This window comes from Hippocampus bargibanti, linkage group LG03 (assembly GCF_051943395.1).
Source record: "Hippocampus bargibanti isolate YZ-2025 linkage group LG03, ASM5194339v1, whole genome shotgun sequence".
Lineage (NCBI taxonomy): Eukaryota > Metazoa > Chordata > Actinopteri > Syngnathiformes > Syngnathidae > Hippocampus > Hippocampus bargibanti.
This window is the reverse complement of record NC_142736.1, coordinates 12,957,125-12,970,849: the sequence shown is the minus strand read 5'-3', so window position 1 is coordinate 12,970,849 and position 13,725 is coordinate 12,957,125. Positions and strand designations below refer to the sequence as shown.

General features: G+C 42.5%; 1 protein-coding gene across 1 annotated transcript in view; it reads right to left on the bottom strand.

Annotated features, from left to right (window-relative positions):
• Positions 1 to 10,683, bottom strand: part of LOC148900388 (SMAD family member 6-like) — a 30,771-nt gene extending 20,088 nt beyond the window's left edge. The window contains exons 1-3 of the mRNA XM_088992038.1: positions 8,866 to 10,683; positions 7,614 to 7,667; positions 6,024 to 6,083 (exon numbers count right to left, since the gene is read on the bottom strand). Coding sequence (XP_088848164.1) covers positions 6,024 to 6,083; positions 7,614 to 7,667; positions 8,866 to 9,523 — 772 coding nt within the window. The 5' untranslated portion in view covers positions 9,524 to 10,683. The remainder of the gene's footprint in view (positions 1 to 6,023; positions 6,084 to 7,613; positions 7,668 to 8,865) is intronic.
• Between the last annotated feature and the right edge of the window lie 3,042 nt (positions 10,684 to 13,725).

The following is a 13,725-nucleotide window of genomic DNA, read 5'->3' as shown; positions in this document are numbered from 1 at the left end:
TTCTGTTGTGCCAATTTACGTGTAAGCAGGCGCTTAACCTCAGACAAATACATTTACATTTAGTACATTTATGAAAGTGAGTGTCACTGCGAAGGCATTAGAGTGGTGAGCTCGACTGGATAACGCAACTTTTGAGGAGAAAGTCTGAAAGCATACATTACTTAGAACTTTATTTCGGTCAAACACACAAGCAAAAATTTGAGTGTATCAGGGCACAAAGGGGTTAAAATAGAAAAACACGAGGTTTGGTAGTTTAGCTGCACTGACAAGCCACTAGCGTGAAAAGTTTTGAATAAACTAACCAATCGACATGATGATGAGCACTTTAACATTGATGAGAAAAAAATCTACCTAACAATGCTTCCTTTTCACTCTCAGGTGTATTGCACTACATCATACAGAGAGCTGTGTCAGTTACTGGGATTCTGATTCTGAGAAACAGCTCTTACTATGATGCAGTCGACACATCATTATGTTTGGAAAGGAACATTTCCGCAACTCTTGTTCTGGTTATCAATATAGTTTGCAAGTGGTCACATTGTGGCCAGTCAGTTTAGGGTTTGTCTTAATCACGCAAACTCGTTTTTGTCAATCTCCTATGTTTTGTTTTGTGCACTTTTTTTGCCGCTTTCACGTTATATTGCACCAACGTGATGCAATATAGGCTTAGATGTGGAAAAACAGAAACGTCGCAAATGCATTTGGGGAAACAAATAGCTTTTCAATGCGTCAGGCGGTGTCTTTGGAAGGTTGTGCTGAAAAAAGGGACATGATGGAAAATATTTGAGGAAATGGCAACGGGTTAATGGGCCAGCCCTTGATGTGGAATTCCAAAGCCTAATGTGTCTCAGTCAGGCATAAGAGCAAGAGTTGTAAGCGTGCTAGAGAGCAGGTGACGAGGGCTTAGGCAGGCACATCCAAGGTGGTCACAACACAATTTGGATGTTCTACTGTTTGCACATTTTTTTACATTGGCTCTCGTCATATCTCAGGAATTGTTTCTTTCTGGATTTTGCCCTGGATTTCAATTTTATATTTGGGTTTGTTTTCTGATGTGTACTCAAGAATGACAGAACTCCAAGCCAACGTTTACCAAAGCTTGTCAAACAGTGTCAACTAACACGGAGTACTTTCTCGCGCAAGTCCACTTCAACAGCACTTTCTTAAAACAGTTTCACAAACCTCCAAGAATGTCAGCTCCTTTCTGTGTGTCTTAACTATTAACGGTGATATGTTCAAACAGGTATCAAATGTCACTCTACAGAGTCAGTCAGGCCTCTCTGGCCCCCGACTCCCGCCTCTTTTGCAGCGAGACCCTACTCCCCCCTCACCTTCCCTACTTCCCAACATTCCTGGGCTGTGCCCCATCAGTCAAAGAGCCAATTCATGGGGTTAATGCTGCAATGAGTAGAGACAGAGCTTCGAGACACGATTGTTTGGCTCTTGCTTTGCTTCGCTTACAGAAGGAAACCACAAAAAATATGATGTGTTGGGCTTGCTTCTTCTCTTGCCACATCCGGCTCACTGACCACCTCGTTCTATCCCCCAAACAATGTGTATGTAGCATAACTGGCTGTAGTTTTTTTTCATTTGGCGTTTTTTTTAGAGTTTGGACAGTTAGAATTAGGCCTTATAGGGATTTTGCGCCGTTGTGCGCCATTGTGGGATGTAACGTGGCTATTTCCCGGTCAATCGTATTTTCATTAAAATGAGGATAGTGGGAGTTCAGTAAACCTGATTAAACCGTGCTTGACATTACCAAAACATAAATAGACTCGCTGGGGTCCGTGCATGACATTGGCAAGAAGACTGCAAGATCACCACTTGCACATCATTGAGTCAAATGCGTATGTGACGTGGGCAATTGGCGAAGGCCTTGCACCCACAACTACTGCATGTTTGTAGCCTATACATCTTGTTACAAAATGGATCTGAATCCAGTAATCAAGTGATTAACAACGCGCTTCCATTTAACCCAGCGGTCAGGAACCTTTTTGACTAAGAGAGCCATAAAAGCAACATATTTAGAAATGCTTTTCAGGGAGAGCCACACACACACGCATGCAGGCGATGTTACTGCTAGCTAGCCTGCACACTGCTCATTAGCTTCACCCAACTGCAGCCCAAACAGGAAATTAACAGCAAAAAAGCAAGAATATTTAGTTTTATCTGTGAGCCAGATGCAATTATCAAAAGAGCCGTTTATGGCTCGCGAGCCATACGTTCCCGACCCCTGGTTTAACCCATGCATGCATGTATGTGAGTGCATATATATTTGTCCTCATAGAACCCCTATTTGAACACATTGAAAAGATCTAATCAGCGAGTCGTGGAAGAAATTCACACATGAGTGTGCGCACACACAAACACACGCGCGCACACACACACACAATCTCACACAAACACAATCTCACATACACACCATCACACAAACACAATCCCCTCTCACACACACACACTCACACCAACGCACACACACCCAGACAATAAGAGCTGAATGATAAAAATTGATGTTGTCATATGAGAGCTAAAAGTCTGCTTGAGTTTCCTTTTTAGAGCTGTGTGCGGTGGTTTAAAGGGAAGGTTAACTGATTGAATGATAAAAGAGGCCAGGGCAAAGGTATGTATGGGCCACACCCTGCCGCAGCTTTTTAGTTCTAAACCCCGAGTAAATAGATGGTTCAAAGAAGAAGCCAAAGCACATTTGTTGTGCCGAAAACATCCCAGGCTATTTAGTGGAAAACTGACAATAGGTTCAAAGGAGACCGCAAATGTTTTTCATTGACAACATAACATGTTGAGCTGGAAGGGGAAAAAACCACCTGCATCACCACAGGAGCATCTCATAAAGTGCAGAACAAAGTCTGAGATGAGAACAATATGCAGCTCTGATTGTTTCTTGCATGTACCGCATAAAAGTTCCAGCTCATGAGACGCGGTGTGGGGTGCAGGGGAGCAGAGACCACACACAACGGTTCTCTCTCACAAACACGACACGCAGCATGTCTATAAGGAAACTAATCTAGCTCTGCTCAAGTCGACAGGCACAATCAGTGGCGCCTCCCGTTACTGTTCACCTTGAAAACAATGACCAAATTGCCAAAGTCGACTCCCTCGGAACCCTCATTTATTTAACTTGGTTCAAAAACAAGCCTGTATTTTGTGTGTTCGATTCAAATCAGATTCAAACATGTTAGATACTGTATCAGATCACAAAATGAGGCAAACATTCATAGTTGTGATTATTAGTTTGCAATGTGCATGTTGGCTTCCGAAACAGGGTCAGGTCAACCATAGGATCCCGTCATTTCTTAACTAACATCTAAACCTTCACACAGACTAAATAAAATGACAATTGATGCAAGGTCTAAAAGCACTCGTACTAAGCGATTCTGCTTTACTAAAAGCAGCATTTAAGATTAAAAATATGTCAACCGAGAAGAATAGAGCCCAGAATTACAACAAGACCAATCCCATTTTTGGGATATCAACATCATTCCAGATATTCCAAGTGCTCTAAACTTCAGTGAACTCTTGACATTTGACACTTTTAAAAAGGAATGAGCAATTTCAAAATGTTTTCTCCTTTTTCCTACCAAATTTGATGCAACTCACTGCAAAAAAAAAAAAGAAATGGGAATTTTTTTGGAGCAAAAACATAAATCAGGTATAATGCCGTATTTTCCAGTTTATAAGGTGCACCGGAGTATAACGCACACCCCCAATGGACGGTATATTTTCTAACGTTTTCTTTATATCAGACGTACCGGACTATAAGGCGCACCTTCAATAAATGAAGAAAGTTTTCAAAAATATAGATACGTTTTCCAAATATAAAGCATTCCACAGTATAAGGCGCTACACTAGAGGCTGGGATTACGCACGACTTGTTCTACAGGGGGAAATGGACTTGTGGCGGCTGAAATGAATTGCGAGACCTGTTGCGGCTCAATATTACCATATTTTCCTGTATATAAGGCACACCCAAAAGCCTTGATTTTCTTCAAAAGTTGACCCTGCACCTTATACGCAGGTGCGCCTTACATGTTAAGTAATATTGAGCCACAACAGGTCTCGCAACTACTGTCTGCAGCCAACGACTTTTCCCCCAGTAGAAGTACTGCGTAACCCACCCTCTATTGTAGCACCTTATAATGTGGTGTGGATCATATTTGGAAAACTTTTAAATATTTATATATTATATGGAAAACTTTTCATTCATTATAGTGAGGTGTGCCTTATATATGGAAAACGTTTGAAAATACACCATTCATTGGAGGTGCGCCTTATACTCTGGTGCACCTTATACGCTGGAAAATAATGTACTTCACATAAAAGGTGCACTTGGGTATAAGGCGCAGCTTTTGAAGAAAATAAAGGCTTTTGGGTGCGCCTTGCACAGGTGAAAATGCGCTACTAAAGGCGAAACACTGCCTATAAATTAACATAATAATGATCAAGAAAGAATCAATGAATAACGTCCCATAATTTGGGGAAAACAGAATTTGAGGATATTCATGGGTAATGGAGCTATCAAAGCTATCTAAAATCCCAATTCGCTATTTATTTTGATGGCGGCGAACATTTTCTAAATTGATTCATGAATTTTGCCCTTTTCTGAAAAAAATATTGCGCCGTAACACTGCAGGCAATGGCTGCTTCCTACAGGCTGAACACATTAAAAAGACATGGGGGACGGTCATTCGCAAAGCAGCAGAAGAGAAGGACATGTCTATTAAAGATGGTAGTACCTAAAAGCACCGAACCCATAAAGTTACAAAAACTATAATAATATAGTTTGGCTGGCTGGTTGAAAAATATGTATTTATTTCATTTTACGAAGGGCCCGGTGGTGTGCTATTGCAGCACAGGTAAACATGGACAACATAGTACTTGAAGGCTGCTTCAAAATAATCACTGTTAGACAGATACATTTGAGTCATTTGATGTCCATAATGGAGCCAGATTTTCAGATGAGTTGAAAAAGTTTGCAAAATCTTGTAATAAACTTCAAACTTTAGGCAGAGTCATCTTCTGTACGTCGCCATCGCACATCAGATGTCTTGTCCCAAACCCCATAAAACCAGTGAGCTATGCATGTAGGGAGGGGGCATGGGGGTTCTCAATGACTTGAGGATCTCAGAGCCTCGCAACAAGCGGCCCCCAACACTAGTGACAAGACAAGACACTGATGAATACATCAGCTGTACATCGGACATGTCTGGGATGCCATGACAATATGACGCAGGCTTCATATGTGTCCATCCATCTTTCAGCGCCAGTCCAGACAGACGTGATTGAGTGGGATTGTGGACTTTTTTTAATACTACGCGGACCTCTCTGGCCAATCTCAGCACTTAAACAAATAAAGCTCCAGTATCATCATCTAGGGGGGGCTGTTTCCTGACCAAGTGCAGCGCTAAGCTGCCCTTTTCCACATAGACACACACAAATTCTACACCTAAGCCACATCACAACCGCCAGGCTTCCCCGCCCCCAAAATACAAGTCTCTTTCCACTGCTCAATTGCAGGGAGAAATGGAGGGATTTGAGGGAAGAAAGTGGGGGAGGGGTGCTCGCAGAGGCAAAGGGGATTGGGTGTATGCGTGGGGATCTTATTGCAACTTCATCCGAGTGAAATATTTGACTGTGGCGGAGAGGAAAAGAGAGATGGGGAGAGGGGGAGTGAAAGGCTACGTTTGCAGCATCAGAGTAGTGAGAGACCCGAGACCCCCACAAAGTCCACCACGCCGAACTGACAATAGAGGCTTTATGCTGCAGGCTTTGAGGTTATCTTAACAGCCTTCGTAAATAGGAAGGAAGGCACAACGTTGCAACGGCGCCACAACTTATCAGTCCATGCAGATGTGCTGGAGAAGGGGGTCTTTGCACATACATCTCACACAAATACTTTTTGTAGCAAATGCTTTCAAAGCGGTCTACATGAGGGAATGTAGATGCAAACATGCAAACCCAGCCATGACATGAATATTTGCGATTAAAACTACCACAATGTATTTTACCTGTGTAGTCGGTCGTTGGGATGGGAGGGGACGGAGTTTCAGTGTAAGACAGTAGAGAGTCTGAAAAATGATACAAAAATGGGAAGCGTGTTTCAAACGTGTGTAGCTGTTTGGATGAATTAAAACATTTTCCCTTCTGGTTTAGGTTCATTTCAAGATTACGCTGACATGTCTTGGTCAACCCAACAGGAGACAACAGAACCTTAAACACTCCTGATGTTGTGGAATTTAGAATTGGACCAAATGTTTGTGGCAAAAATCAATACACTCTCAAGTCACACCAAGCTTTGCATGGTGTTGGAAAGAGCATCAAGTCATTGTAGGAAAAACGTATTACAGTAAAGTCTCGTTATATCGATATCGGTTATATCGATAGTACTGCTTATTACGATACTATTTCTATGAACTGAAGGAGAAAATTACATGCCCGCAGGATCGGATATATCGATAGTCCGGTTATATCGATATTTTTTCCGACTTCCGAGAATATCGATATAACGAGACTTTAGTGTATATTATTGAATACTAACTTCACTTTGCAAGATTTTTGTAAGGATTAACCTCGAGAAATTCCTTCATGCGATACACACTGCAATACATTCGAAGAGTCTTGATACAGTTCGTGCTCTGACTTTTTGTCAAGCTTTAGGCAAAATATTTTATGATTAATGTTACTAGTGACAAGTGTTCATTGAAAATGTCAGATATTGACTCATTAACTGTATTCGGGAATCTAAAATATGAGGTGCAGCACCATTCCCGAATTTCGTTGGGTTGATGTTTTGAGGGGGGGGTGCAGATAAAGCACTGCTCAGACCTCTGGTAATGTTTTTCCATCCCACAAGGGGGCGGCATTTGACTTTTGACTTTCCATGTTAGCGGTTTGTTACAGCTACAGCTGTTGTTAAAGCGCTATATAAATCAATATGTATGTATTGTGTTCTATTTTGTACAGTCACCCCCATTTCAAGCTCAGATAACTCCAGACCCATATAATTTAGGAATTAACTCTTTTTTTCCGATGAAAGAAGAGAGTCTAAGGTTTCTTACACTGCATCGAATGTTTATGTAGTCCTAAAACTCAATATTCTGTGGGTCCTGCAATTTGAGTGAAAATGACAAAAACCCTGGCATTGGAGTGGACACATTTTTGCACGTCTGGCAGTGAACGAGTTAAGTCATGTCTTGTACATTGCACTGATAGCAGAAACTAATGTCAATTTTCATGATTATTATTTAAGGTGGTAACATTGGCATAATATTCATCTTTTGGTTAACATCAAAAGCAGAAAATGTGTTTTTAAAAATCTATCTATCCTTGTATTTTCTACAATATACTGCTGATCACGACTCAGTGGTTAAAGTAAGTAGCCAGTACCTAGACTGTCGTTTCATATGCTTTATAAACACTCAGTGGCAACATGTGATTAAGGATCAGATTCATCTCTAGTCAAACTATTTTTCAACCTGTAATTTTACTTGCAACCTATGATGTCAACCACAGAAGAGAATGTGTCAGGCTGCGCTGGCTGAAAGGCGACGCTGTCTGTCATTTACTGCTTTTTGTCGTGTGTCTGCTGCCAAACTCACCCAGTGGCTTATGTTCATTCGAATGGGACGCTGAATATGGAGGAGGAGGTGACTCTGGAACAAAACACATCAGCATTTGCAAGGTTCAAATCATCAAATTGAATATGACAATATTTCATGTTGTTTATCCTCCTCATGTATACAGTAATTGAAATAATACATGATTCCTGCAGCGCACAACTCATGCGCTTGCAGACTTGATCCCTTCAATACGGAGCTGACAGAAAGTGAGCGGCCCCTTTAAGAGCACAGGCAGTAATTGCCGAGTCCTCTGTCAGATACCCAGCGAATCAGTCTGGCGCCAGCTCTATGCAAACTGTATATTATCGGCACTCCTTCACCTAAATAACAAGAAGAGGACCTCCTTGACAGAGGGAGACAGCGAGAGGGAGGAAAAAAAAGGAACCGCGTTGCAACAAGAGTGACCTTCAATCGGATCATGTGGCCTGCAGGTTTTTCAGAGGGAATTTACAGTGTAAAATAGATGTTTGCATGTCTTTGCAAGTCATAGGGTTATTTAATAATAATAATAATAATAATAATAATAATAATAATAATAATAATAATAATAATAATAATAATAATAATAATAATAAATACATAAATAAATAATAATAAATATTTAAAAAGGACTGGCTGTATTAGGTTCTTTGCTGTCCCTTTAATGGTTGATGGTGATCGATAGATCGATAAATCGATAGCAAGATAGATAGATAGCTAACTAGATAGAGTGAATGAGTGTGAGATAGGGGGAGAGTGAGAGAGAGATGGAGAAAGAGAGGGAGAGATGGAGAGAGTGAGAGATGGAGAGAGAGAGTGAGAGATTGAGAGAGAGAGGGGGGAGAGATAGAGAGGGAGGGAGAGAAAGGGAGGGTGAGAGATAGAGATAGAGAGAGAGATGAAGAGGGAGACGAAGGGGAGAGAGAGAGAGAGAGAGAGAGAGAGAGAGAGAGAGAGAGAGAGAGAGAGAGAGAGAGAGAGAGAGAGAGAGAGGAAGAAAGAAAGATTGAGAGAGAGAGAGAGAGAGAGAGAGAGAGAGAGAGAGAGAGAGAGAGAGAGAGAGAGAGAGAGAGAGAGAGAGAGAGAGAGAGAGAGAGAGAGAGAGAGAGAGAGAAGAGAGAGAGAGAGAGAGAGAGAGAGAGAGAGAGAGAGAGAGAGAGAGAGAGAGAGAGAGAGAGAGAGAGAGAGAGAGAGAGAGAGAGAGAGAGAGAGAGAGAGAGAGAGAGAGAGAGAGAGAGAGAGAGATATTCACCTGGCCCACACAACCTGCTGTAGTGGTAAGGGTTGCTGCACACCTTCCCACCGTCTCCTCCTTCAAAACTTTGGCAGTGCTGGAGCACTTTGAGTCGGTCTGAGGGCAGCAGGTCGCTCCATCGGTACATCTGACCCAGGAGGTACCGAGGAGAGACATAATGAGCCCCTAACCGAATCTCAGTGCCCTCCACCATGACACATTCGCTTGGCACCCCTCCTTTGGACTCCACAGCCTTCAGCAACTGATCCAGACTTTTCTCCGGCAGTCTTTTGAGAAAAGCGTAGGCAATATTCACGAGGTCACAATCACAAAGATCCCTGTTGTATTTTGAGGTGAGCGAGTGGGGGCTCCGAGGTCTGAGATCCCACTCCCCAAACAAACAACAGGTCACCACCGTCCCGTCCACTTCCTGTCCGCGGCGAGAGCTTGTGCGACCTGAGGCACAGGGGTCGTCGTCAGCCTGCTCCCCCTCCTCCTTGTCCACCACCTTGGCCGCGGGGTCTCTCCCGGCGCGTGTCACCGGCCCCCGTTCCTTTCTGGGTAGCCCGGAGCCACACGGACATGCTTCCTCAGCTCGGCCGCTTCCATCCCTCTGGGTGAGCGCACGGCTTCTCCACAGTCGCCGTACGAGCCCGGAGCGTCTCGACCTGAACATACGACAAACTAGACCGTCCCGAATGCGTCGCGTCGGCCCCGTCCGGCTCCCAGAGGGTGCCACATGGGTTTTTTTTAGATTCGGCGGCCGAGACGTGCAGGCGGTGCACTGTGCACCCAACGTGCGCAGCCTGGGGTGGCCGTCCTCGGGCTTTTGGGCAGCATTTGGAGGAAACGTGTTCACTTCGACATCATTGCTCCGCGTGAAACACGCACACGTTGAACGTTCAGCGACTAAACTTAATCGAAACTGAACTCATTCAAGTCCACATCCTGGACAGTCCTCGAACCGTTCCATGAGCACTCTTGCTATCAATTGACAGCTTCTAAACAGCAACATGTGCACGACTACATTCAAGATCCTGCCAGGAGTTTGCCTCCCGTTTTGGAAATTCCGCCATCCAGATACCTCCACTCCGACGTAAATCCTGAGTCGACAGAGATCCCGTAATAATCCGAACAAAATCCGAAAATAAGGCGCCACACTGGAGTTCTTATTTATTTCAGGGTACCTTCGGTTCTTTCAAACTGAGTTCAAATCATCCCTGTACAGCCCCCTGCAACCAAGTCCTCCTCGGGCACACACGCAATCAAAACACACGCATGCATTCCAGACACGCGGCATCATGTCAACTATAGCATCGAGTCTTGTTCCGGATGTATTTTCAGAATAAAAGAATGTAAGAATACTTCCAAGAGAGGCGCAAGATAATTCGCTGTGTTCAACACAGGACACGAGCCTGCGTAACGCATATTTATATAGGGTCATAGAAACTGCAAGATCTCCACTTGCGAATGATGTCAAGTCACTGGGAAGTGGGATGAACTTCCACTTCCAATCATGCGTTTGTGTGTGACAATCACCTCGCTTTCACCCATTATTGTGGAAAGGAGGTACTTATGAAAATACATTTTAGATGATTCACAACCATGCAGGCCGACTGGTGCACGCTGTTGTCATATTTGTAAATGAAATATGACTACATTTGCAATGTTTAGATTGCCGGACTGCAGTCGGTGGCTCCATACAGCGCTGTCATCCTGATGCCAAAGTTCTGTGTGGCTTGGGAAAATCAATTATCACCGATTGAAGTGTGCTATTTGTCCCAAGAATATGTATAACTTCTTCCTTCAGAACTTGTACAATTCAGTGGTCAGCCTTTGCTTTTGCCTGTTTCAGAGATGTCTGGGAGCACTTGACATGTCAGCAGGCAATTTTGTGTAAACCCAGTGACACCAAAAATGCACAATTTCTGAACCAATTGTTTTTTTGTGTTTGTTCATGTGTTTCATTGTAGTTATACATTGTACTGTCATTGTGATCTTAAAATATTACAATAAACTAATTTCTATATTGTATTGTTTTTTTGTCGCTGAAGTATCTATGGCACACTCACAGACAGCCCAGCAAATTGGCATTAAAATGGGCATCGGGAGTCCTGTAGTTCTTTGGATCTCCACATGCATGAGAGCATCTATCCTCCATGAAAATTGTTCAAAATCAGCAGCAGTCACACCTCACAGAGAGCAGCTAATAGTCCTGCATAAAGTCAAAGGTGACTTCCTCCTAATTGTTCAACGAAATATGTTTTTTTTTCTATTTGCATTTTTTAATTCAGGCCGGGGCTCTGTTAAACACTCAGAAAGGATGACTACACCTTTTCATTGCCAGAAATTCAGCCGCAGACGTTTGCTCTTCGCTCAGTTTTTTACCATTCATTTGGAAGTTACAGTGCTTTCAACTGTTTTTCTTATTTTGTTTGTAAGAGTTCAAAATGTACAAAGTGTGATGTCAAAAGCTGTTTGCAGCTTCCAGTGTTGTGTTTTCTGTGGAAACTGGTTCAAAATAATCGATGAGGTGCTTTCTTCCGCCGTCATCTGTACTTCTTTGAAGGTGTCGGACGTTTCACTACTTATCCAAGAGGCTTCGTCATCGAACTAAAAAAATATATATATATATATATATATATATATATATATATATATATATATATATATATATATATATATATATATATATATATATATTTTTTTTTTCAAAATAAGTATGTTTGGTGTAAAATGTACTCAATCCCTGCTCTCGATGCAAAAACATTGATCCCTGAGCTGACTTGTTACAAAAAGATTGACTTGTAACAAATACTTTTATTTTGAAGTCTCCTGGACTCTCATGCCACTGTCTGCGTGTGTGTATGTGCGTACGCTCTCTGTCCCGTCTCTTTCTATTTCTCTCCTCTTTCTCTCTCTGACACAGACTCTCTCTGTCATTATCTCTCTGCCTTTGTCTCTCTCTCTCTCTCTCTCTCTCTCTCTCTCTCTCTCTCTCTCTCTCTCTCTCTCTCTCTCTCTCTCTCTCTCTCTCTCTCTCTCTCTCTCTATCTTATCTATCTCTGTTACAGTCTCTCTCTCTCTGTTACAGTCTCTCTCTCTGTGTCACAGTCTCTCTCTCTGTCTGTCTTTCTGTCACAGTCTGCCTGTCTCTCTTGCTCTCTCCCTCCTATCTCCCTCCGTCTCTCCCTCTCTCTTTCTATCTCTCTCCCTCCCTGTCTGTAGCTCCCCTCTCTCAGGTTGTGTGCGCGTGTGTGTGCGTGTGTGCGCGTGCGCGTGTTTGTGTTTGTGTGTGTGTGTGTGTGTGTGTGTGTGTGTGTGTGTGTGTGTGTGTGTGTGTGTGTGTGCGTGTGCGTGTGTGCGCGCGTGTCTGTGCGTGTGTTTGCGCGTGTATATGGAGCTCTGGAGCCATTGGCTGAATCCCGTCATCATGTGCCAGTCTAGACGCTTTGGCGGCGGGGAGACGCAGAGACTGGTGGCGCAAACGGTTTCAAGTTTCTCAACTCTTTAAAAGTCTTAACATCCTGCTCTGCTTCAAGGGGAAACACATAGTAGTCATCGCAATAACCAACTCAACAAAGATGAAAATTCTGCTCAAACTTGGCAATTTCATTCGGTTACTGCAAATTGAGGTTTCAAGTGCTTTTGATACGTAGTATGGACTGTACAGCACAAAAAAACAAGGATAAAAAATACATATACAAAACCATTTCTAATGAAATTGTGATATGTTAAATAGACAAATGATTTGTAAATGGATATTTAAATGAATACACAGCAAAGACATGGTATTAAATGTTCAATCTATTAAACCTTATTGTTTTAGCAAATAATCATAACTGAGAATTTTATGGTGGCAAAACATTGCAAAATATCTGGGAGAGGTTGAAAAAAAAAGACTGAGGAAGTAGTGAAATGCTCATCAAACACCTGGTCGAAATTTATCACAGGTGAACAGACTCAATGGGAACAGGTGGGAGCCATGCCCGAGTGTAAAAAGAGCTTCCCTGACATTCACCAGCAAAAAATGGAGTAAAATTCACCTCTTTGTGAACGTCTGTGTGAGGAAACAATGGAGCGGTTTAAGGACAATGTTCCTCAGTATCATCAAAAGGTTTAGAGAATATGGAGTTGTTGGCGAAATTAGAAGGAAAACACATAAATGACGCGATGGTGAATCGTTGTGCACCAAGACTAATATTAGATTTTCCTTGACAAATTCCCAGCATACAAATCAGCCCATTTCCAAAGGAGCTTGGGCGCCATCTTTTGCATTTTCTGGGACACTACGTTTCAGTCCAGATGCCATTGATGGCTCGAATTGATATGGGAGGACTCCTTTAAACGATTGCAAACCTTTGTGCTTTCCTCTTCAGAACTATTTGAATCATATTCATAACTGGATGAGTAACAAGAAAGCATCTTCTCCGAATCTGAAGCCATTGTTTTGATTCTTGAGCAAGGCAAGACGTCTTGGCGTGACGTCACGAACAATGGGGTGGGACCTTCTGAAACTGGCCATTTCCGGTTTCATTTTGAAGTTGTTTTTGGAGACTTTAAGTCATTTTTATTGGTGTTTTTCATTTGACTAAAAATATCAGCCTGCGTGTTTTGCGTATTTTCGATGCTATGAAACGTTTTTCTGAAGTCAGTTAGGAAACAAAAAAATTGGTGTCGGTTGTCCTTTAAAACTCTCCTACACATAGCAAATTGCACCCAGAAACGCTCCTGGCGTGCATGACTCAATGTGAACTAAAATGGACTGATGAAAAGTGTGAAAATGTTCTGTGGTCTGATGAGTCCCCATTTCAAATTAATTTTGGAAATTGTGGATGTTGTGTAATCCTGGCCAAAAAAAGAAACAGCCAGACTGCT